This window comes from Marmota monax, unplaced genomic scaffold, assembly GCF_021218885.2.
Source record: "Marmota monax isolate L192 unplaced genomic scaffold, Marmota_monax_Labrador192_F-V1.1 WCK01_AAM20220418_F8-fsc00095, whole genome shotgun sequence".
NCBI lineage: Eukaryota > Metazoa > Chordata > Mammalia > Rodentia > Sciuridae > Marmota > Marmota monax.
In genome coordinates, this window is record NW_026695244.1 from 6,454,732 (window position 1) to 6,478,773 (window position 24,042).

Consider the following 24,042-nt stretch of genomic DNA (forward strand, 5'->3'; position numbering starts at 1 on the left):
CTTCATTTCTTCAAATGAATAATTGAACAATCACAGGATGGGCAGGAGAAACAAAGTATATTCCAGTAAAACATGCTTTAATTCATTCTGCTTCTGGTGACTGGAATTTGCTTCAATTTTTACTTATTAGACTTTGATGTTTATATTTTAAGAACATCTGAAAAACCAGATTACAAAGTTAGAATCCACTCCTCAGACCATCTTAGAAAGCAGAGAGTCTCTCCATAAATGAGAAAGAGACTTCAAGGGCATCTGTTTATTTTCTTTACCATTGCTTTAATGCATTTAAAAGTTATCTACATTAATTGGGAACAAAGAAACAAAAATAGACATTTCTTTGTTTTCATAAATAACTAATCTCCATATTTGATAAAAATCTCAAACCATTATTTTATCTTCCCACAAATAGAATTCATACAAATTATTTTTTCTGAAATAAGGTCAGCAAGTTAAGTATCTTGAGACTAACATAACCATGTACTATTGCTGCTCTACTTCCAGGAACAAAACAAAACCTCTTTATGATGCTCTGGGTTTCTTTTTATTAGTGTTATGGATTCAGAATTATAATCATTTGTCAGTAATAATTTATAGATTAAAATTGATTGTCTACAAATAAAATATCGCTGGCTCTGATGCGAGTTCTGGATTTGACAACGACAGTGACTATACTGCATGGGGTAGGCACTACACACTTAGGAAGTCATAAAAAGTACTGAATGCCCTGGACTCCAACTACTGACTCGGTATGTGCCTCATTTGGCTCAGTAAGAAATTCACCTGCACCAAACCCGTATCAAAAATCACTAAATCTCTCATATATATAATATATATTATGTATATACACACCCACAAGACATACATACTGTACATACAGTTTGTAAAAACATGAAGTAATATTGTCTTTAAAAGATGTGCCACAGATGGACAGACATGCTGGCTGAAATAAATCCTGTAATTGTCATCAGGCTGCTAGAAGCTTCTGAGTTTTGAGTCAGGTTAACTTACATCCTGCCTATCCTTCACCCTTCTTTAATGTCTTGGTAGTTTTTTTCTTTCAGAACCACCCTCCCCAACCCAGGCATATTTCTTCCCCAGAATCACTTGATTAGACTTTGGAGACAAAAAAGGGCATGCAGAGGGAGCAGGGATTCTTAGTCCCTGTACCTCACACCTGCCTAGATTTGTGATGTGCTCCATCCTGTTTGCCACATTCGGTGTTAGAAAGCAGTTATTCAAAGCTTTGTCCCTCCTACCCCCCTTGGTCTTTCTGTAGAGCACAAAAGTGAAAGAAGCTTCTTTAGCAGGGGTAGCAGTTCATTAAAATATACAACTGCGCTTCCTAGCTCTGGGGTTCCCATTCTGTACCAGAGAGTGCAGGTCACCGATGCTGTTATTAAGGTTCGGTGTGTGATCCATGAGGTTTTCTCCTGGCAGCCCGTGTCAAGATTAGTGCAGCCCTGGCCCAGGAGGGAACTGCCTAATGAATACCAACTTTGAAACAGTGCTGTCGGCATATTATTTAAGCTTGTTCGTGCACACAATTACACACAACACATACACATAGGACCTGGTCATCGGCAATAGTCACATGGAAACTTGACAAAAGGTTTGTGTGAATAAACCAATAAGGCACCAAGAAAAATGATTTCCAGCCAATTTAGCAACTTCAAAATTCGAGGAGGGAAATAATATAAATTTTAAAAACTTCCCACAATCTGGCCACTGAGGTCCCATTAGTTCCTGCAGGCAATTTTCTACCTAGATCCTCCCCAACTAACCTGTGAAGTGAGACACTGCTTAAAACTGGACAGTGAAAGGGACAGTCCAGAAACTGGATCTGAGATAGAAACAGGGCCCCTACATCCCAACCTCACAAGGGTGGCTGTGAAGAAGTTGCTGAACTACCTACCCCATAGCCTTTCATTTTATAACTGTTTTCATGAGTATGATTTGTTTTTATAACAAAAATGCAAAACAGGGAAAAATAAGTATGTGGGTAGAAATAAGGAGTGGCTATAAATAGATGCAGTATTCTCCCTAGGTGGGTTGGCTGATTACTAAAAGGGGGTGGGGTGGGGGGTATTATCTTTGTCTCTTTTAGTGAATGAGGGAAGAAAGGAGAGCAGGGGTGAGAATAAAAGGTGCTTCTGAAACTAGATCTCAGAAAGCCTAATCTATCTTGCTTGCCTCCCTTGGCTTAGCATCTGTGTTTTAACTATCTAATTTTGCAGGTTAAATTGATTGTTTTTAGGTTTGGGATGTTGCAACAATAAAAAAAAAAAGTGTGAATCCACTCACTTCGTCCCACAACTTTTAGATTTAGTGCATCATTTCTGGATTCAAAGGAAGGGAGATAGCCCAAATCTGAAGGCAGCAGATTCTGGGAAGACATGTTAAATGAGGGAAGAGGTCAAGGTGATCTCATTTGAAAAAAGGAGAGGAACTGGTGGCCAGGCAGGAGATCCATTGCAAGGTTCTAGGAAGAGGCTTCTGAATAAATAGAGGAATAAGATATGCGCAAAGTTCTGTAGCTATGTATACACGGTTCTGTCAAATCTCCGGGATTTTTAATTTTGATTCAGAGAATGAGCTGGGCAAGAGCAGTACGATTTTATTAATGTGATCAGCTTTGGAGCTATGGTACTAGACTTCTCTCCACCAACTATTTTGATTCCCTGTGGCAACTATGTATTTGTCTACTCAACACTAGTGAAGGAAAACTGATGTAGGCTTAAATTTTTCTAACTTTGCTTCAAATGAAGCTCAAATGCCTAGATTCCAGTTGTTTCCCTAGGGAAGCTTTCTCAATCTTTAATTGCTTTGGCCATTAAATTTCTTCTCCGCTCAGTCCTGGTCACTGGTATTTTCTGGCTGATGCACTGTCACCCCTTTCCCAGTGGTGGCCTCACACTCTTCATGAATGAATGGTTAAACAGATTAGGAGAACATAACTTCCGAAGGCAAAGAAGTGTGTGTGTGTTTGTGTGTGTGTGTGTGTGTGTTTGTGTGTGTGTGTGTATTCACCAAGATATAGGCTTTCATATATGAAAGAATGGTTAAACATTAGGAAAGCAAACCTAGTAACAGCAAGTGTGTTATAGGCCTTTCTTTTTCTCAGAAAAGGAAAAGGAAAATTAAGGTGGGGTGGGAAGTGGAGTGGGGAGCAGGGCTTCTTCTTGCAATGGCATTCCACTAATCATATTTAAAAGCTTATGCAAGGATGTTGTGGGTCTCATTTGTTTTCAGAGACTGCAGAGAGCACTGTATTGCTGCTTTGGGGACAAAAACTAGCCTTGAGTCCAGGGACACTTGTTTTCCCTCCTTGGGGCCAATGTTTGTTCACAGGTAGCCAGCCTCCCTCCCCCAGTTCAAGCACTTCACTGGAGGGTGGGTGTGGTTTCTAATCACAGCTCTCCAGGAGAGGAGGAATAAGAAAAGCAAAAAGACTGTTTAACATGATAAAGGAGGCAGGGTGAGGGAGCAGATAAGAGAAGCTGGAAATTTACTTTAATTACTGGAAGCATATCCGTTTTAGTCCTTTAATTTAAAAGGGAGCCCTCTTTAGCAACAATCCCTAAGTATTTCCAGAAGAAGAGAGTGGGTGTACTTTCACCAAAATTGTAACACAAGTTCCTTTAAAATAATAAGGGATCACAGAAGCTTATTAAGAACCACCCACCCCCTCTCTGGCACAAAGCTTACCATCTCACCAGTCTAGAATTCACGCTCAACCAATCACCATCTCTTAGGCTCTTATTATTGCAAATGTTTATGGCGGACATTCTATGCTGCTACTTCTAACTTGGACAGGACACTGGTTCTGTTAGGAATGAAAATGAATGCTGCAAAGAACCCAAAGCTCAACTGACAAGGTTAAGGATGCACACAAAATCCCTAGGCACTCCCTCACCTAAACCTGTCAACCTGGAGAGGCCCTAGCACATTATGTTCCCCTCCTTGGGAGGACTTGGGGCTGTACTCCAGGACGTGCAGCAGTTCTAAAGCAGCTTGGACACTTTAAAGCAGTGGAAGGAGAAATTAGTTGAAAAAGTACACTCCACTCCTTTCCAGTCACAGCAACCCAAACTTTCACTGTTCACATTTTTTTTTAAAGACACACGTATAGGAAATACATTTTCCCAATTTAGACCACACAGTTCAAAGAAACCTGAACCAAATGGAACCTCATTACAATGCCAACTTTAGGATTGTAAAGCCCCCAAAGCAAAGGTAAATTTTGTTGCCAAAATGCAACAGTTAAAAATTAAGAACAATACATATAAATTAAAAAGAGGGTTCCTCTAAAGGCGGCAGTAAGAAACGCAAATCAGTATACACGTGAGCAGAGCCCCTTTAAGAACTGGGACAGATGCTCCCTGGAAACTGCCCCTTTTCCCTCTCTCCAATTTGTCCTGGGAGGGGGCATCAGCACCATGAAGGTAAACGGAAGTGACCTTCTCAAGCTACGAAACAAAACAACCCCCTCCCTCAACTCCCAGCACGGGTCCCTCGGCCGAGGCCTCCTCCTATACGTGCGACAGGGACACCTGCTTGTGGTAGGCGGCAGAGGGGCCCGGAGGCCCGGTCCTGCCAGTGAGCGCAGCGCTCGCCTCGGCGTAGTCCCCGGCGGCCATAGCGCCCCCGCTCTTGTGGCCCCGCCGCGGGCGGCAGCAGCAGCGGCTGGTGAAGCGCCGCCAAGACTCCACTGTCTTGCCGGACCAGATCCAGACGCCCGACGTGATGCCCACCACCAAGCACATGAAATACTTGAGCATGAGCACCCAGTACTCGGGCTTGGCGCGCGGCTGGCCGGCGTCGGGGCCCGGGCAAGCGCAGGTGAGAGCCGCCTCCCAGCTCTCGCGATAGTGCTGCTCATACAGGTAGCAGGCCACCACGATGCTGGCGGGCACCGTGTAGAGCAACGTGAAGATGCCAATGCGGATCATAAGCTTCTCCAGCTTGTCCGTCTTGGTGCCGCCCTGCTTAATGACGCTGCGGATGCGGAAAAGCGACACGAAGCCCGCTAGGAGGAAGAGCGTGCCCACCAGGAGGTAGAGCACCAGTGGGCCCAGGACAAAGCCGCGAAGGGAGTTCAGGTTCTGGTTGCCCACGTAGCATATGCCGGCTACCGGGTCCCCGTCCACCGAGCTCAGAGCCAGCGCCGTAATGGACTTAACGCTGGGAATAAGCCACGCTGCTAGGTGGAAGTACTGTGCATAACCCGCAATGGCCTCATTGCCCCATTTCATGCCAGCAGCCAAGAACCAGGTGAGCGACAGGATGACCCACCAGATGGAACTGGCCATGCCAAAGAAGTAGACTAGCAGGAATACGACGGTGCACAGCGCAGGGCCTGTCGTCTCATAGTGGATATGGTTGTGCTCCCGGCTGCAGGCCACACTGGCATGGCCCACAACCAGGCGCACCAGGAATCCCAGCGACACGCACAGGTAGCAGGCTGACAGAAAGATAATTGGGCGCTCCGGGTAGCGGAAGCGTTCCATGTCAATGAGGAAAGTGGCCACCGTCGTGGAAGTGGAGATGAAGCAAAGCACTGACCAGAGACCAATCCAGAAGGTGGCGAACGTGCGCTCGTCTGGGCTGAAGGACGGCTGGTAGCAGGGCACCGCACAGTTGGGCACCTGTCCCGTTCGCACCTTGTTGTAGAGTGGGTGCGACTCCTTCAGGATGGGCACGAAGGGCTCGCGGCACGTGCACACAGATGGGCCCCCTGCTGTGCACTCGCTCCCGGAGGACGGCGCCCCTGGCGGGCCTGGGAGGGTGGGCTTGGCTGGGAAGGATTTGGGGGGCGTCGTGGTGGCCTCACTGCGGTTGTAATCCATGCACAGGACCTCGGCGTCGCGGCCCAGCACAGGGAGACGGTCACAGCTCATGCGCTCTGGCCAGGCGAAGCCATACTGGCGCATGAGAGGCGAGCAGCCGGCCTTGGCGCGCTCGCACACGGAGCGGCAGGGCGGCAGCGGTTTATGGTAGTCCGGCAGGCAGATGGGCGTGTACATGGAGCACAGGAAGAAGCGCAAGTCCGGCGAGCAGTGGATCTCCACCAGTGGCCAGAACTGGTGCACCTCCAGGCCCGCCTCGTCCTGCGTGTCGTGGTTGAACTGGTTGGGCATGTGCGTCAGGTTGTAGCCGATGCCGCGGCACATGGGTACCGTGATTTCCTGGCACACCGGGGCTTTGGAGGCGGCCGCCGCCCGGCCCGCCAGCTGCGCCAGAAGCAACAGCAGGAGCGAGGGCGGCGCGCACGGGTCAGGCCGAGCCATCGCCCCCTCCCTCCCCTCTCCTCTCCTCCCGCAGCCCGCGAGGGGCCAAGGCAGGCAGAGGAAACCGGGGCTGGGGCTTCCCTCTCCGGAGTCTCCCCTGTGACGCCGGGGTTGGCAACCTGTTGGTTTCTTTTTCTCTTAAAGAAATCCGTCCAAAGATAAACTGCTTCGGGAACGCGCTGCCTCCGCTGCCAGCACTCAGCTCTTCGCAGGATAGGGCTGGAGAGGGACGGTTAGGGCTCCAATTCCAGGGAAGGGGCTCTTTTAAAAGAGAAGGGGCGGGGGGGAGAAAAATTGCAACCTCTCCTCTTGGAGGGGCGTCCCAACGGCTCCGTACCCAAAGCAGTCTCCAATCTCTAACTTAACTACTCTCTTTTCCTCCCCTCAACCTCCTCGAACCAAAGTACTGACTCTCACCACCCTCCTTTTCCTGGCCGGGCCCTCCAGGCTGTGCCTCGGGGTCAGAGCGCTCAGCCCCCGGAAAGGGGCAGAGAAACCGGGAGAACAGGGCAAAAGAGAAGGCGCGGGCTCTCACCTCTAAGGATCTCGCCGAGAGGGGCAGATGTCTGCAGCCAGCCTGGGTCTTCTGTCCCTGGGATACTCGGCTCCTGAAACGCAACTCCGAGTCGGGCCGAGGCCGGGAAAGTTTAGCGACAGGCTGGGTAACCGTGGCGGCGACACATGGTAGCAGGTGGGGGCGCCTCAGAGAGCTGGCCGCCCCCCGAACAGGGTCGGCGCAGGCCTGTCACTCGCCTTCTCTTCCTCCGGGCCCCCCGTCATGTTCCAGGCGGAGTGGGGCAGAGTCAGGCCGTGTGTTCCACCCGGGTCCGAGTGCCGGAGCAAAGGCGAGAGCGCCTGGCAGCACCTGGGAGGGAGGAAGGCGGAATGCGGTGGCCGGGAGACCCGGCCGCCTCACAGCACGGCTAGCAGCCGGCGCTGGCCCGGCCGGGACTGCATGGTGCGCGCTCGCCGCCGCGTCCCGCCCGCCGCTCGCCTCCTCCCCTGCAGGGGGCTCCGCGCTCCAGCGAACTCCTGGGGGCGGTGGCTGTGCTATCGGGAAGCAACGGGTTGTTCGGCTCCTCCCCCGCGCTCTCGCACCCTGCCGCCCACCTTCGGTGGGCACCGAGCAGCGCAGACGGCAGCGGGGACACGGCCGCGGGCTGACTGCCCTCTCCCTCCCTGCCCGGGTCACCTGCCTCTAATGCCCGCCGGGACGCCCCGCCCCGGCCCCGCCCCCTCAAGCCTGGGCTCGAGTGGTGGGCCACCCGGCCAAGCTCTCCGCGTGTCCCCTCCCACTGCCCCGCGGGCTCGGCCTCTCCCTAGGCGCCCTCTGGCCCCTCCCTGGGCCGGCAGCCGAAGAAAACTGGCCAATCGTGAGTCGGCAAATGGTGGGGGTGGGGCGAATGCTAATCACGCCGCCTTGAGAACCCGGGCGGGAAACCCTGGCCAGAAGTCCCTCCGGAGTTCTCTGCGAGCGCTCGCCAGTTCCGGACTCACTTTGCTGCGATATGGTAGATTACGAACCATCGCATTCAGGGCTCCCACCAGGTTTCTTTACAGAGTCCAGCGCTTGTATAAACAACTACTCAAAGAATCATTTTTAGCTGCGGCACCTGTCTTTCTCCTTCGAGTTATTAGATTGGGTGAAAGAAGAGCTAATAGTTCTTGAATCCCCAACAACCTGTTAATTGTTTGCATCTTAAAGCAAGACCCGAAATCCTTACAGTTCCCTGAGGCAAGTGCTCCTTAGAGGTGAAGAAGACGAGACTTAGCAACTTGACCTGGTAATAAAAGAACTGGTAATAAAAGAGGTGACCTCGACAATCTTGTTCGCCGCCGCATCCGAGCGTTTGGCACACAGTAGGTGCTCAAATCGCAGTTCTAGGATTGGAACCCAACTAGTTGGGAGCGGCATTCACGGTCTCTACCACTACCCACCCCCCCACACACACACACACCCATATTATCGAAATTTCCCAGGCTTCGTTCGACCTTTACTTTTGCATATCGTAACAAAATCCTACTATTGTGACGAGAAAGTTTTTTTTTTTTTTTTTCTGGGTTTGGGAGACTTGAAAGATGTTAGTCCTTATCAGTCGGGATTTATAATCCCAGGCAGGTCCGGAATCGCCCACGGCTCAAGGCTCTGCACTGGGCAGGACGCTGGGGAGTTGCCTGCTGCTGAGTTGCGCACTTGCGCGCCCCGAGGGCGGGGGGCGTGCGCATCAGCCTGTTGGACTTCAGATGGGTTATTATGCTGGAAGTTTTAAATGTCCTACAAATGCCTCTTTTCTACGCGTTCTAATTAGGTTGGAAGACTGAGGTGTTTAGCATATTTAACATTCATTCACACACTTAAGAAGAGGGTTTAAATTGTATCCAGCTCTCTCACCCCTTCCTTCCACAGGGCGGAAGGCAAAATAGGCAGAGGGCCTGGGGACACTTGAAGGACTCAGGACTGGACTCAGTGACTGAGATTCAAATGTGAATTGTTGTCGATCATCTGTCCTGGCTCACATTTGTACACATTAGGTGACTAAATTTCAGAACAGCCATCTCCCTTCTGCTTCTCAACAAAGTTTGATGGGAAATAATGAAGAATATGTGTGTTAATATCAGCCTCACAGTTAAAAAGGAGTAAATTGCCTCAGATACACCATAACTATTAATAATTGTTTACAGAGTACATTACATCGTTCATTTTCTGGAATTCTACAGGTATTCGTATTTTTATCTCTGGGGTTTTGGAATCACTTAGCCTTCGAGGTCTGCAGATGCCCCGGTTGAAAGTAGTGGGAGTTGAAATGCTATGGCATAGCAGTCCGGAAGAAAGGGGCACCCTCAGTGGAAAGTATGTGCAGCCTGTAAGCATGCCAAGGGAGGCCTAGCTCATTCTGTGCCTTATATGCAACGTGCATATTATTGGGGATGAACAAGTGTTGGCTAATAATAAAAATTATTTGAAGTTGGATAATGTTAATCACTCATACTGGAGTTTAGCCAGATTACTTGTGTTATATCGCTTGGTTCTGACTCAAAGTATGTTGTCTACTGGTTTACAAACCTCTCTTCTTAATGAACAGCACAAATTTTACTTTTGCTTAGAGAGCTCTAATAATAGGAACAATAGAAGAAAATACAGTGGAAAGAGATTTATTTTTGTATTGTATAGCTTTTTGTATCATTTTAATATTTCTTCTTTTCCTATGTTACTTCAATTTAAAGATAATTTAAAATATGATATTTAACATATCTCAGGTAGGATCCTAAGTAATTTTACCTCATTTAATCATTGTAACAATCAGATGAAGAAACTGGCACCAAAATGACTTGCTTAAAGGTATTTATTTAGTACATGGAAAGGGTAGAAATCAAAATTTGTATACACCATGATGACTACAGTTAATATGTTGCAATTGAAAATTGCTAAGACAGTATTTTAAGTGTTCTTACCACAGGGTGGAGAGGAGGGGGTGTGTAACTATGTGAGGTAATGCATATGCTAAATTGCTTGATTTAGCCATTCCACAGTGTATACAAACATACCAAAACATTATGTTGTGCATCATTAATATATAGAATTTTTATTAATTTAAAATTAAAGAACACACAATTTTCTACACTAATTTTTTAAAAGATGAAATTTATTTAATTTTTTGAGTGTGTGTTGTATGGTGGTGCTGGGATGGAACCCAGGGCCTGGCACACGGTAGACAAATGCTCTGCTGCTGAACTATGTCCCCAGCCCATACCAATGCAATTTTTAAGCACTTAGAGCATTGCCAAGCATCCTTATCTATCAGTTTACTCATCTATTCTTCCAACTATCTATCCATACAGTCATTCAACAAACATGAAATTTCTGAGTTGAATATACTACTGTTATGTTAAACTTATTTCTATCAAGCCAAACTCATGAAATTATTGTTCAAGGTATGTTTATTAATTGTCAAAAGTCTATAGTATAATGCCAAATATTCAATTTCATAAGTGTATGACATTCCATAAGTTTTGAAATATTGATTTTGGATTTTGTCATCAGAAAATAGTTATAACATTTTTAATCTTATTAGTTTATGTTGCTTATATATCTATTATTCTGAATGCTGTATGAATGAACAGGTACCCTGTGATTACTATTTATAATCTTGATAATTGAGGGGCCAGTGGTATGCTAAATATAGATACTTTCACTAAATATGATATAAATGAATGAGTGAATGACAGACAACATTCGCTTTTTTGACTTTACAACTGGCATTGTATCCTTGAGTATTGACCATATGAACTATATCTCTAAGGCTGCCCATACTCTGTTAAGTTCAGTTTTGGCTTTGCCCTTACCAGCTGTGCACCCTTGGTCAAGTCACTTAACAGCTCCAGGCCCTCCTTCCTATCTGTAAAATGGAGTTAGAAATAATTATCTACCTCTTTGAACTGAAGTCAGAAGTAAATGAATTTATTTGATAAAGGGCTTAGAGCTATGTCTAGCACCTCATAAGTCTATATAAATCTTGACTACTATTATTAGTTTATACGTAGAGAGTTCATTGTTTTTCTGTTTTCCCAATTTTCTCTTGTATATTACTTTCACAATAGAAAGGAATAGTTATATTTTTCAGATGTAGTTTATTTCTGAACATACTACCGGCCATCACCAGCTATCTTTGGCACTTAGCTATTACTAAATGTAATGCCAAAGCCGAGATCATTTCATTTGCTCCGGATCAAAGTGCGTGTACCTGACATCAGCAGCCACAGGTGCACACAAGCTGGCCAGGCTAGACACCACATTTTAACCTGACTCCTTCACAGGTATTTCCAGATGCGCTCCTTCCATGTCCTACTGTGTCTCTGTTCGCCCCTCTTCCCCTTATATTAGCCAGGATTAGCACCACCAGCCATCTTTCAGGTTGATAATGAGACTGTCTTTTTCACATTATAAGTGGAATATTCCAACTATAATCTTTAGTCTTCTCCCCTCCCACACCATGATGGAGATTATAGAAAAGTAAAAGCAACAGCTTTCCTTTTCTCCCCAAGGTAATAGAAGTACTAATCTTTCTCACATTGATCAAGAGGTCTCAGCAGCACATTACACTCACCCGGGGAGCTTTAAGAACCTTGATAAATCAGAATTTCTGGTTGAGGAATCTAGACCTTTTTAGGTTTCTTTGCTTTTGTTGCTGTTTTGTTTTAACTCTCCAGGTGATTCAAATTGTCATCTAGACTTGAGAACCACTGAAAAAGTGGTTTTGGTGCCTCCTCCGTATAGTCCCCAAAGTGGACTTAGCTGGATCTTCTACAGAAAAAGGATTAATCACATCAGCATGTAAAATGGAATACCTCAGGAGAAAGAAGTAGAGAAGTGTGTTTGAGGCTGATTACATCTGAATGTGCTTAGGCTGAAGGGAAATTAGGTAAAGCAACATAATTATGGTAGAATGTATTAACCAAGAGGATCACTATGGCGACAGTCATTGAGGATTATGAAGTGCTTCCTGTACGCGTACCCTGTGTTAAGCATTTTACATATATAGTCTCTGACCTCCAAGAGTCCTGTATGATTGATTTTATTATCTTCACTTTGTAGATGAAGAAATTGAGGTTCAGACAGTTTGGCTGAATAACTTGCCAAAGGTTGCATACCTTCCAACTGGGGTCCCCCTGAGTCCAAAGCTCTTGTCAATTGCAGGCCTTGCTGTAGGCCTGGCAGGACACGTTCATCAAGTATGGGACCCATCAGATGGTACATCTTGAGATAAGCAGTTTCCCTTGTTCTTTAGCATCTGTTTCCTGGGGACTAGGTAGATTCTTCAATTCTGCTGTCTAGGGTGGTTAACATGTGGAAAAGCTAACAGCTCTGGATTCATCTAGTATCCAATATAAATCCAGATGCAATTTTTCTTTGGACTTTTCAGATCAAGCATAAGGTAGGATGCCCCTCAGACTAGATTTCAGAGCCTCCTGGTTCTTGATAGAGGAAGCTTCAGTTCACTAAGCATTGACTATGCACCTGCTGTGAGCCAAGCACTGGTGCTGGAAACACAAAGATAAGAAGGCATGGACAGCAAAGTGGGGCATTTGGGGCTCCGAGGAGGCACTTAGCCTCACCTCATGGCTCAAGAAAGACCCAGACTTATCTGGAAGGCTGAATATGTGTTGGGTTTACTAATAGAAATCACTTTAGATATTTCAAGCAGAGAAAGATTTATTCCTGAGAACTAAGCAGGGGCTTATACAATTGAAAAAGGGCTGGGGGCCGGGAAGGGGTGGGTAGAAGTCAGGGACTTCCCCTGGAGTGCTGAGTTCAAGGGCACCACAGTAGCTATGATCCCACAATCAGGACAGTGCTGTTGCCACCACAGCTGCCTTCCACACCCACAGAGCTGGCAACTAGCCCCTCAGAGGGACCCCAAGCCCAGAAACATTAGCTGCCTTTTAACATGACCTCTCTGACCCCACTTGCTGCAACAACAGCAGCCAAAGCATGGCCTCTCTTTTCATCTGCCTCCAAATCTCACAAGAGGGCACCTGGTTGACAGAGGGTGTTTCACATCCACACCCTAGCTACAAGGGAATTTTGGAAGTGTTGCTGTGAGGTTTCCAATCTCCTCAACTAGATTATTAGACAAAGAACAGAATGGAGGCCAGAAGTGTCACTTCTCAATGTTTACTACAAAGTGAGGACTTCCTAGACAAGAGGAATCATCCCAAGCAAAGGGCACAGGGCCAGGATAGAGCATGGCTCAAGTATCAAACAGCTGGGTACAGTAGGCTGTTTCAGAGTAACAGACACATCAAAATGAAGCTTTTTTTTTTAATCTGAAAGTGCACTCATGTCTGATCAAAGTATTTTTTTCATTAATTTGATTCATATGTACACCCTACATATAAACTCCTTCATTGATATTGGGCTTGATGTATTCAACTGACCACTAATGCAGAAGGACAAAGGGGATGAGCAAAAGTCACACAATAGAATAAACAAAAGTGTTGAGCGATATTTATCTACAAAGCAATCAGAGTCTATCTTAGTTTTGTGGTGCTATAAGAGAACACCTGAGACTGGGTAATTTATAAAGAACAGAAACTTCTTTGCCACAGTTATGAAGTTGGGAAGGCCAAATCGAGTCTGCATTTAATGAGGGCTTTCTTGCTGCTTCATCCCATGGTAAAAGGCAGAAGGATGAGAGAGAGAGATGCAAACTCAGCCCATTATAATAACCCACTTTATTCACAAGGGAGCCCTCATGGCCTAAGTACCTCTTAAAGGTCCCCCCTCTTCATGGCATAGCAATTAAATTTCAATAAGAGTTTGGGAGGAGCAAACAGATCATAGCAGAAACTTACCTTCTCTAGGCTTAACATTGCAAACACTATTGATTACAACCTATGAGCTGTCTCCTTTCCTTTCTGTTTCCTAACAGAATCACAGTTGGTTTTGTTTGCTTTTTTAGACATCTACCCTTCTTTGCACAGCCATGTGTTCTAGAGAGGGTACAGCTTCAGTCCAAGCCCCAAGATGTAACACAGGATTGGTACAACTGACTGTTTTGGACCCCTTCTTCTCGGTTCTGTCACACAGTGCACAGGGGACAATCCTGGTGGATAAGGAAGAGGACCAATGTGAAGTGAGTCTGTCCAGGGGCTATAGGAAAGGTGTTACTCAAAAGAAGAAACAGCCAGGCGTGGTGGCACACACCTGTAATCCCAGTGACTCAGGAGGATTGTGATGTCAGCCTTAGCAACTTGGTGGGACCCTGGCTCAAAATTTAAGAAATAAAATAAAATAAAAAGAGCTGGGGATGCAGCTCCGTGGTAAAGTGATCCTGGGTTCCATCCCTGGTACCAAAAAGAAGAAGAGGAAGAAATAGTCTCTCCTGTTGCTGGCTGCTGTTCTTTGTACATGTGAAGCCTACCGCTGTGAGAGCCTTGTTGCAGCCATGTGAGAGCTAACACCCTGCAGAAGGATGGCGTGGCGGCTGCTTGCCTCCAGACTTCTCATATAATCCAACCCATTGTTTAGTTCTTAAGCCAGTGCTGTCAGTATCTTCTGTCACTTACCACCAAAAGCCTCCCACCTACTGCATGCAGCCTGTATACTTGGGATGAGAACGTGCCTACTTACACTTGGCCAATGGAAGTCTCTGGAGGAGTTTAAGGACAATAAATAACCTCTTTCTTTCTTTCTTCTTTTCTTTTTCTTTCTTTCTTTTTTCTTTTCTCTTCTTTCTTTCTTTCTTAACAAAAGAAACTGTTATTCATCCTTTCAAAGCATCAAAACCCATTCACTTATGAAGGTGAGACATTGTCACTGCCTATACTTCCTCGGCCCTTCTACCATTTACTCATCCACTCTTCCAGTCAGTCCTTAGGGAGCACCTGTTATGTGCTTGGTGCTCTTTTAGGCACAAAGGATATAGCAAGCAACTAGTCATATGCACCGAGATTCCAGCCTCCTGGGAAGACAGAAAGTGAACCAAAAATTAAAGTATAATGATATTCATAAAAGGGAAAAAAAACTCCTATGATGGGATTAAAAGGGCAGGCCATAACTACCTTGTGATTTATTTACTGCAACTATGATTGTTCCTTCATATATCAGAGTCTCCCACTAAATTGTATATATCACACATTCCCAGATCCTTCCCCAGCAGATTGCCTTTTTCAAAGATAGCTCTAAAAATTTCTCCCATCCCATGTGTCCTGCAGCGTGACCTTGTCATTCCCTCATGAAGGAGGAAGGTAGGAGGTCTTTGGTTCCCTCCTCTGGAACCTTGGTATGCTTGCGGTGGTTTTGGCTAATAGAATATGTTGGAAGCAGTGCAGTAGGCCTTCCACAGATGGGCCATGAATGGCCACTCTGCTTCCGCCTGGTTCTGTTGGAACTCTGTGTCTTGGAGTCCACATTGTAGCTGCCCCAGTTGACAGTCCCAGCTGAGGGAGCCTTCAGGTCATCCCAAGCCAGGTGTCTGACACACAGATAAAGGATCTTCCAGATAATTCCAGTCCTCAGCCTCAAGTCCCCCAAGCTGTTTATGAGTTCCCAGGGGAGGCCCTGGATATTGTGGAGCAGAGAAAAGCATCCCTGCTCTGCCCTCCACTAATTTCCTCATCCGCTGCATTCCAGAATGAAACCAAACGTCTGTTGTCTCACACCTCTAGCTTGGGGTGCTTTGTTACACAGTAGCGGTAATTGGAATACCCCACATCTGCCTTCCTATGAGATCTTAGATGATCGGGGAGACAAGTTTTTCTTTTTACCTGACCCAGTTGGTGATCAACTTATGCACTGAAGCTTGGGAACTTTTATCCATCTTCCTTTCATCCTATTGAACCCACTGTTGATGATATGCATGTGAAATGTCTAATCTTTTAAAACACAAATCTTCACCATTGATCTTAATATCCTGCTGCAGTGAGTTCCCCAGGTCAATTGTGTGCAGTGGGGAAAAAAAAGTACCTTCTTTTATCCATTTTAAACATGCTTCCTTTTCATCTCATCTTGTCCTCTTGTTCTTCCCCAAGTAAAGCGATTTCCATTTTGTGGGGACCTAGACACAGAGAACTGAGTTGAGACAATAATCTCTCTTTGAGCTGGTCACACAGAAGGCCTTGGGCGCACTGGGACACGGAGCAGTGGATTTTAGCTGGTGACTTAAAGGTGGTGGAACACTCTGTTTTAATTAGTCACAGGTTTAGTTCCAAGCTTTTAAAAAAATACTTTCTAGATTCTGCAAGAGGCAATGGGTTTCTTCTTGTAGCCCTGGTAAATGGAGCACAGTATATTGGGAAGAACATTAGACTAGAACGGGGTAAGGAGAATTCAAGGCTCAGCTTGTAAGGCAGCTGAGTGGCTGTGGGCACAACACTCAACCTCTCTGGGCCCCATCTTCATCATCTAGGAAAGGAGGAGATTCAACCAGAGTGATCTGTGGGGCTCTTGGCCTCTAATATTCTATGAATTCTGTTTGCCAGTCATTTAGAAGCATCTGCTACACAAATGCTTCAGAAGAAATAATTTGTACTCTAAAGAACGGGCCTTTTCAGTTCCGTGGTGGGGCTACAGAGAGTAACAACCAAAAAGACATTTTTTTCCAAAACCAAAATCTCAATTAGACTTCATTACCCAACCCAGATTCCTGCTGTGACTGTTAAGTGACCGTCTGGCAGCCTGCATCCTCTGCCTCCCAGGGCTGACCCAAGTTCCCTGGACTTGCTTCTGTGAGCCTATCAATTCCAGGGGTAGATCTCATGGCATTGTTGGACATTTGTGCTGGGACAACTTTATTCCGAGTGACAAGAACGAACAGATGGGCGACAGCTTCTGCTGCATGGTCACCTTGCAGGGAAAAAAAAAGAATGTTGTCCCACTGAGCTATGCAAAGGGGCTAGTCACAGGAATCCCAGACAACCTGAACTCTTTCCCCAATCCCTTTTGTCACACAGAAGGGAAAAACCAGTCACTCTGAGAGAAAGCGTTCAATTTCTCTTGGCCTGAATTCTTCTCACATTTTCTGTCCTGCTGGTTCTTCTACAGTGTGATTCTTAGTGTTTCTTGGGATTTAACCCACCTCTTAATTCAGCACTGCATCCTGATTTCCACTTACTTAGTTTTCCACTTACTTAGATTTCCACTTACTAAGAGGTTTCAAGTGAAGGAAATGCTTCTGTGTCTGGTCTTAGAATTCCCTACAGAATCACCACTCTCAAGGGGCTACTCCATATTGGGAGGACCATTGCTTTTCACTAGTGGATTGACAAACTCTATCCATGTCCACAAAGAGCACAACAAGGCACAACTGAAACTTATTTGCAAGATTAACGAAACCCCTGAGAGGTCCTTAGAATTCATGGAGGGTAAATACCTTAGACAAAATTCCAGGTAACAAGTAGAGAAAACTCAGCAGTGGAAGTAATACAATCTCTAAGGCCTAAAAGAGCTTTTTGAGAAGAACTCTTCCTCACTTTCCTTAACAACATGTTTCTGTGGCTCGTATGCTCCACTTCTTCATCATCGTCAGACTAGGTACGAGTGTTTTAGTGGTTTTTGTTAAGCCTGTCAAGCAAGGTTTGAAAACATCCCAGCAACATTTACGACAAATAATATTTCTGTTGTAGAAATAGGGAAACTGAAGATCATGTAGGATGAATTATTTAGTAGTTTAGACTATTTGGTTAAGACAAAATCACGTGGGATTTGTTTCCCAAGGAGGTGTGGACCCCACTGGGCCACCTTCACATACTCAACAAATCTTTGCTTGTACTAAAAAGGCGAATATGGGTACCAGCCACATTCTGTCCCCGTTTCTTCTCACATTCTAGCTAAGGATTGACTGAGAGTTGTTGACTTCAAAACCGTTCGCCCGTGTTGGGCCGTGCTGCCTCATTGCTTGGTGACCAAAGGCACTCTTCAAAGATGCTTCCTGTTAAGTAAGTGGTGCATATAGAACTGTCAAACAATGGAGTGCACCTTTTTTTTTTTTTAATAAAGCAGTTTTATGTTTACATAAAATTACAAGAGTTCCATATACCTCCTTCCTCCTCTACTCTGTTTCCCTTATTATTAACACCTTATATTAGTATAGTACATTTGTTATAATTAATGAGCCAATATGATCTCTATTATTAACTAAAGTCCATAGTGTGTATTAGCGTCCTTTCTTTGTTTTGTATAGTTTTAAGGTTTTGTCGGGGCTGGAGGTATAGCTTAGTGACAAAGCACTTCACTAGCATGTGTGAGGCCCTGGGTTAAATCCCCAGCACTGAAGAAAGAAAAAAAAAAAAAAAAAAAGAAAGCCACAGACTGAGAGAGAATATTTGCAAATCAAATATTCAGTAAAGAACTTGTATGTGTCTAAGGGTTTTGACAAATATACAGTGCCACATACCAACCATTAAAATACCATGCAGAATAGTTTCACTGCCTTAAATAACTACTGTGCTCCACCTATTTATCCCTCCCTTCCCCAGGCCCCTGATAACCACTGATCTTACTACTGTTTTTACAGTTTTGCATTTTCCATAATATCATATAGTTTGTTGTCTTTTGGGATTGATTTCTTTCATTTAGGAATAGGCATTTAAATCCCTCATGTCTTTTTGTGGCTTCGTAGCTTTTTTTTTTTTTTTAAAGTGTGATATAAAACAACAACCATTTATTTATACTCAAACTGTTACTTCGTCCTTCCAGTGCCACAGGGTAAGTGATAGGAGTAATAGTAATGAAAATGTACAAAACTGCCTGGCAGCCCTGCTGAAATGAATAACCTATTTTGGGTTCCTTTTCAGTTTGCACAATTGAATTATAATAGCTCATTTATGAAGCCCTTGATAAATGGAAGGCACATTCGTCTCAATGTAGGAGCCAGTCGTGGTGTGAGTAGAAGCAATTCTGTGAGGCTATGTGCAAGACTACCTCATAGTATTTTAACCAGTGAGTGATAGGGCTGGAGACTGAGCCCAGATTCTATCCACATCCAGTGCTCTCAACTCCACTGTGCTGCCCAATGGCCTTCAGATCTTGGGCCTGCCCAAACCAATCCCAGGCCAGTCCAACCAACTCCTAGCTGTTCCAAGTTTATGGTATCAGCCTGATGCCAGTATCAAGACTATAGCCTGCTTGGCCAGAAAGAACCTCTGCTGCCACTAAACCTGCCTTCACATTGCAATTACCTGGGAAGTTTCACAAAAAGGTTGATGCCAGGGCCCTTCCCCTAAAGATTTTGATTTAATTGGTTTCAGTGCAACTTTGACATAGGGATTGGTGTTTAACATTTTATTGAAGAATATTATACATGTGGAAACGTGCACAATACCCTAAGTATGGATCTCAATGAATTTTTACAAACTGAAGTTACCTGTACAACCACCACTCAGCTTAAGAATCAGAAATTCACTAGCATCCCAGAAGCACAAATTGTACTTGCTTCAGTCATCCCCCACCCACATGCACACATGTGCATGAGCATACACACACACACACACACACACACACACACACAACCACTATCCTGACTTCTACAGCATAGAAAATATGAGCAGAGGATTTTTTTTTTTTTTTGTAAGCGTTCCCAATTCTAATGTGCAGCCAAGACTGAGAAAAATTGCCTTTCTGGTTGGAGGTAAGAACAGAACATGAACTAAGCCAAATGCACCAGGACAAGAAAAGTAAAATTAGTGAATCAGAAATCCAAACTACGGGGCTGGGGCCATAACTCAGTGATAGAGTGCTTCCTCACATACATGAGGCCCTGGGTTCGATCCTCAGCACCACATAAAGACAAACAAATGAAAATAAAGATATTGTGTCCATTTACAACTAAAAAAGAATATTTCTTAAAGAGAAAGAAATCCAAACTACAGTTATGCCTCAACCCCAGTTGCTGCATACCCCCAAGACATGTGTAAATCTTAGTTCACATCAGCAAGTCAAGAAAGAGGGAAAAGGTGGTTGCTGTTGTTTTAAACAAGATCCTTTATTTATAAACAACTCTTCTTTTTCTCAGCGTTCACCTCTCAGTGAAAGAAAATCTGCCATCCTGTGAGTTGCCAAAATGACGTTTGCAGATAATAATAATAAAACATTGCTAGGGTGCTTTTTATGTACCAAGCCCCCTCACTAAATCCTTTATGCATTATCTCATTCAATCCTCAGGACACCCAATAATAATAGGTTCTCTTATTTTCCCCATTTTACAGATGAGGAAACCTAGGCATAAAGAGATTAAGTAACTTGCCAGAGGGCACAAAGTGAGTAACCGGCAATGCTTGACTTGTAGGGATTCTTCTTGGTGTAATTCCATTGTGGTTTTTGTTTTAAATGTCGGTGCCAACTTACCTCTGCTATTAAATACTTGGACAAAGTAAATGCTGCATCAATTTCATTCTTTCAAAGTACAAGGTAATAAGTTGGAATGGTAAATCCAGAAAAATCACAGAATCACCTATGGATTTTGGAAAGGAGGCTGATGATCATCTAGTTAATGCTCCTTATTTTACATATGAAGAAATGGATCCAAAAAGAAGATGTGGGGAAGATCTTAAACTGAACAAAGAGGAAATCAGAGAAAGTTCAGACACTCATGAGGAAAAGCAAGGGCAGTCTTGACTGGGACTGAGGGGGGTGTGTTAGGGGGGCTCTGATCTTTTTCTCCTCACCCTTAGACACACAAGCCTGTGGTCTTTGTTGGCACAATTTGTGGCTAGCATTATTATTTTACTTAACATCCACAGCATATTCACATGTGAATATTATTATTCGTGTAACTGTACAAGTCTGCACAGTGAGCTCCTAATCTAAACCAGATAGAGAGCTGACGATCACAAAGGTATCCGAGCTGGAAACCAGGTTCTCTCTCGGGTTTCCCTGAGTTTGTTCCGTTTGTTTGGATTTCGTGTCATATGCGATCAGCCTCCCAGCATATTTATTCTGGCAAGGGAAGCGGCAGGGTGTGTGAAAGAAATCTCTCTGAGACGTTTTCAATGAAAACTTGGTGTTACATGCTCGAGCCGTGAGCACGTCCAGAGAGCAAATCCGATCCCAGGAAATGTGCGGCCTGAGGCTTTCCCATGTTTCTCCTCTAAGACATCCTATAGTTTCTTGTTGTTGTTTTTCTTCTCCTCCGTCTAGATCTCTTTGGCCTCTGCAGGTACACAGCTACTCTGAAGTCTGATCCGTCTTCGTCTTTTTGGTATTAAACTTCCTTTGAATCAAAGTATCTGGTCTGTTTCACTCTAATTTTTTTCCAGAGCAATTTTCCCAGTATAAATTACACCCTCAATTATTTTTCTCTCACCAGAGCAGTGAATCACATTCTAAGAAGCTTTTAGGGTGGGGGCTGGAGCCGGGAGGTGCGAGCCAGTGCTGGCTTGTCAACCTCCTTCTCCTTCTCCCCTGTGGAGGAGGCCTAGTGCAGCCTTTGCACCCAAGTCTCCAGCAATGGAAGCGCCTCCTGTGCCCATTTCTGCTGCACTTATGTGCTTGGGTCCCTAAGTGAAGGGAAGACTGTATTGAGGAGGAGCCTAAACTAAACTTGGAGGCAAGGGAAAAAAATAGCTTCATCCAGAAGGGCTTGATGTCAGAAGGCTGGGGTGGTTTGCGTTCGGGCCCTGTATTCTTTATCCCTCCCTGTATCAGCAGTACTCCTGTCATGTGGCTTTGCAGTTCCTCCATCAAGAGATGAGTATATTCCTGATCCACTGCCTCTAACATCTACTTTGACCGACAGGATTTCAGCAGATGTGATACAAGCAGAGGCTTGAAAATATGCTTGTGTGATTGGACTTGCTCTCTTGCATCTCTGCTGTTTCTACAAGGAGAGTATGACTGGGCTAGTCTGCTGGTCTCCAGAGGGGATGAGAAATATGTGGGGCAGGGAGGCCCCAAGGAAGCTGCCCCAGCCCAGTCCAGCCCAGCCTAGAAGAGGGCCATTCAGCTGGCCCAGAGAGGCAGGAGCAAATCCAGCCATGATCAGCAGGTCTACCTAGTTAGCTGTCAGGTGGATTGCAGCTGCAAGAGTTGGAGTGGGAGGGGACTGTGGTTTTTCAGTCTCTGAATTGTGGGGCTACTGGTGAGAGACAGTAGGAGAGAAAACAGGCCAGCCTGTTACAGTGCCATGCCCTCTGAGACTATTATGATGATGATGCGAGCAACTAGAAACAAAGGCACTTTGCAAAATGCACACCTATGCGGACTTGAAGAGTGGACCTGGATCCTGAAGACCTGAGTTCAATCCACTCCCACCTTTAACTCAGTTCATAAAACTTGGAAATATCATTTTACTTTTCTGACTCCTACCGTTTTAGAAGTACATCTCTATATAAAAAGTAGTTAGGAATAATAAAAAAAAAGATTTTCAGCAACATAAAATACAGACACAAAATATGAGAACTTGAGAAAATGTCAGAACATCAAATAGGTCCTAGATCTTCAATGACAGAGTTAAGAAAGGGGATGGGGAGGTAGGAGAGAGCTCAGAGGGTATTTTATTTGGGTATAAAATGTTACACTCAAATGAATGGGGCAGATCTATTTAGTTGTGAACCGGGTGATTTTGAAGAATGTTTGATTAAGGCCGAGAGGTAGACTTGAAGCCCAAATACAAAATAAAACCTCTTTTCTCCAGTGATCAAAGAAGCTGTCCTGAAAGTGTGGGGTACATGAATGAGTACAGAAGGAGAGAGACCCCCAAAACTGCTTATGGAAAGCAGCTTCCTGATAGCTCTTCACTTGGAATAGAGCAAACCTACCTGGGAGGAGGAGTTTGATCAGGGGGAGAAATAATAGGCCAGGTGATATGCACATACCTGCCCAAGCTCCCCGCTTCCTTACCTTTACCTCTTCTTGGTCATTACTGCATGACCATGACAAGCCAACTAGCTTGGGTTTTGATGGTACATTCTGGGACTGGTACATGGTACATTCTGGGGACTGCTCTGAAGGTGGGGCAGTGAACAAGACATGGGTCCCTACTGGGCTGCCAGCTAAGGCTAAATGGATTTTCCACATATTGTCATTCATGTCAAATACATAACATTAGACATTTTTTTCAGAGGGGGGAAAGTATGGCTCGGAGAAATTAAGAGGCATGTCCAAAGTCACACCGTTTTTGAGACAGAAAGAAATTAGACCCGTTCGAAAATCTGTTTTGTTTCTATTGTGCTATACTGATTCCTCTCATTAATTATTTAATTTTATTTACAAACAATGTTGTTTTTATACATTGTTTTAGAAGTACATCTCTATATAAAAAGTAGTTAGGAATAATAAAAAAAAGATTTTCAGCAACATAAAAAAAATTCAATATCTTCCCATAAAAAAGAAAGTAGTTAGGTGATGCGTTTTGATTCTTGTTTCATGGGGAAGCTATGAGACCTAGAAATCAAAGACTCAAGGTCTAGTTTCCAGGGCTATAGTAGGTTTCTCTATTAAAGAGACACAAAGCCTAATATACAAAAATAAGAGTATAGTTAAGTATGTTTCTTCTCAACACTGAAAACATTAAACATAATTACTTATCTCTTTTACTTTATGAACAAACATGTAAATTATTATATATCCCCAAGGAGGGAAGTTTAAAAATATATTTTGAAAATAAAAATGAACGTTTCTTTTGTTCTAACAATTTTACCTTTAGAACTTATTGTACAGAAATACAGATGCACAAGATTATTCAGGGTAGTTTTTTTTTTTTTTTCTTCTTTTAGAAGATTGGACAAAAGTGGCTATCAATGGGAAATAGTTATATAAATTATGGAGCATTCTTGGGAGGGAGAGGAAGAGGAGGCAGCTATCTAGGGATGATGGTGTGATAAACACTGATGGGAGAGGATTCTAGGAAGAGAAGATCACCAGGGCTTGACTTATTGGGTCACAGGTAGTGAGCTTCCACTTAATCAACCTGTGCCAAGTCTTATATTGTATGAAAGGTGCTCAGGTCCGATTTACAGAAGGTACAAGATGATAAGAGGGAAGGTCCTCTCCTATTTAGTACATTCTAGGTGTGGTGTACTGATCTTTACATGTGAAAATAACAAACGCATCATATGATCAGAGACGGAGGGTGGAATCAACCTTATGTTGGGCTGAGGGAGAGGTTTGGGCTTGAGAGGATTAGCAGTCTTCATGAGAATTTCACTCAAGGTAAGAAAGGAATTAGGTAGAACAGGCCACGGTGGGAGCCAGGCAAGGCCACCAGGCATGAGGCTTTCTTAGCAGAAAGCGTGACAGGTTGGGGGCAGGAGGACTACT

At 44.6% G+C, this 24,042-nt stretch overlaps 2 protein-coding genes across 2 annotated transcripts in view; both read right to left on the reverse strand.

The window, feature by feature from the left end:
• Nucleotides 1-241: 241 nt before the first annotated feature.
• Nucleotides 242-7,473, reverse strand: Fzd5 (frizzled class receptor 5). The gene is made up of 2 exons (XM_046462961.2): nucleotides 6,823-7,473; nucleotides 242-6,548 (listed from the first exon to the last, which is right to left on the reverse strand). Exon 2 carries the CDS (start codon nucleotides 6,285-6,287, stop codon nucleotides 4,530-4,532), a length of 1,758 nt encoding a protein of 585 aa, XP_046318917.1. The 5' UTR covers nucleotides 6,288-6,548; nucleotides 6,823-7,473; the 3' UTR covers nucleotides 242-4,529.
• A 2,148-nt stretch (nucleotides 7,474-9,621) lies between these two features.
• Plekhm3 (pleckstrin homology domain containing M3) overlaps nucleotides 9,622-24,042 on the reverse strand; it is a 219,853-nt gene continuing 205,432 nt past the window's right edge. The window contains exon 8 of the mRNA XM_046462966.2: nucleotides 9,622-15,844. Coding sequence (XP_046318922.1) covers nucleotides 15,769-15,844 — 76 coding nt within the window. The 3' untranslated portion in view covers nucleotides 9,622-15,768. The remainder of the gene's footprint in view (nucleotides 15,845-24,042) is intronic.

What these genes read in the sequence shown, in the direction of transcription:
- Fzd5 (XM_046462961.2), bottom strand. Translation starts at nt 6,287, where the DNA reads ATGGCTCGGCCTGACCCGTGCGCGCCGCCCTCGCTCCTGCTGTTGCTT.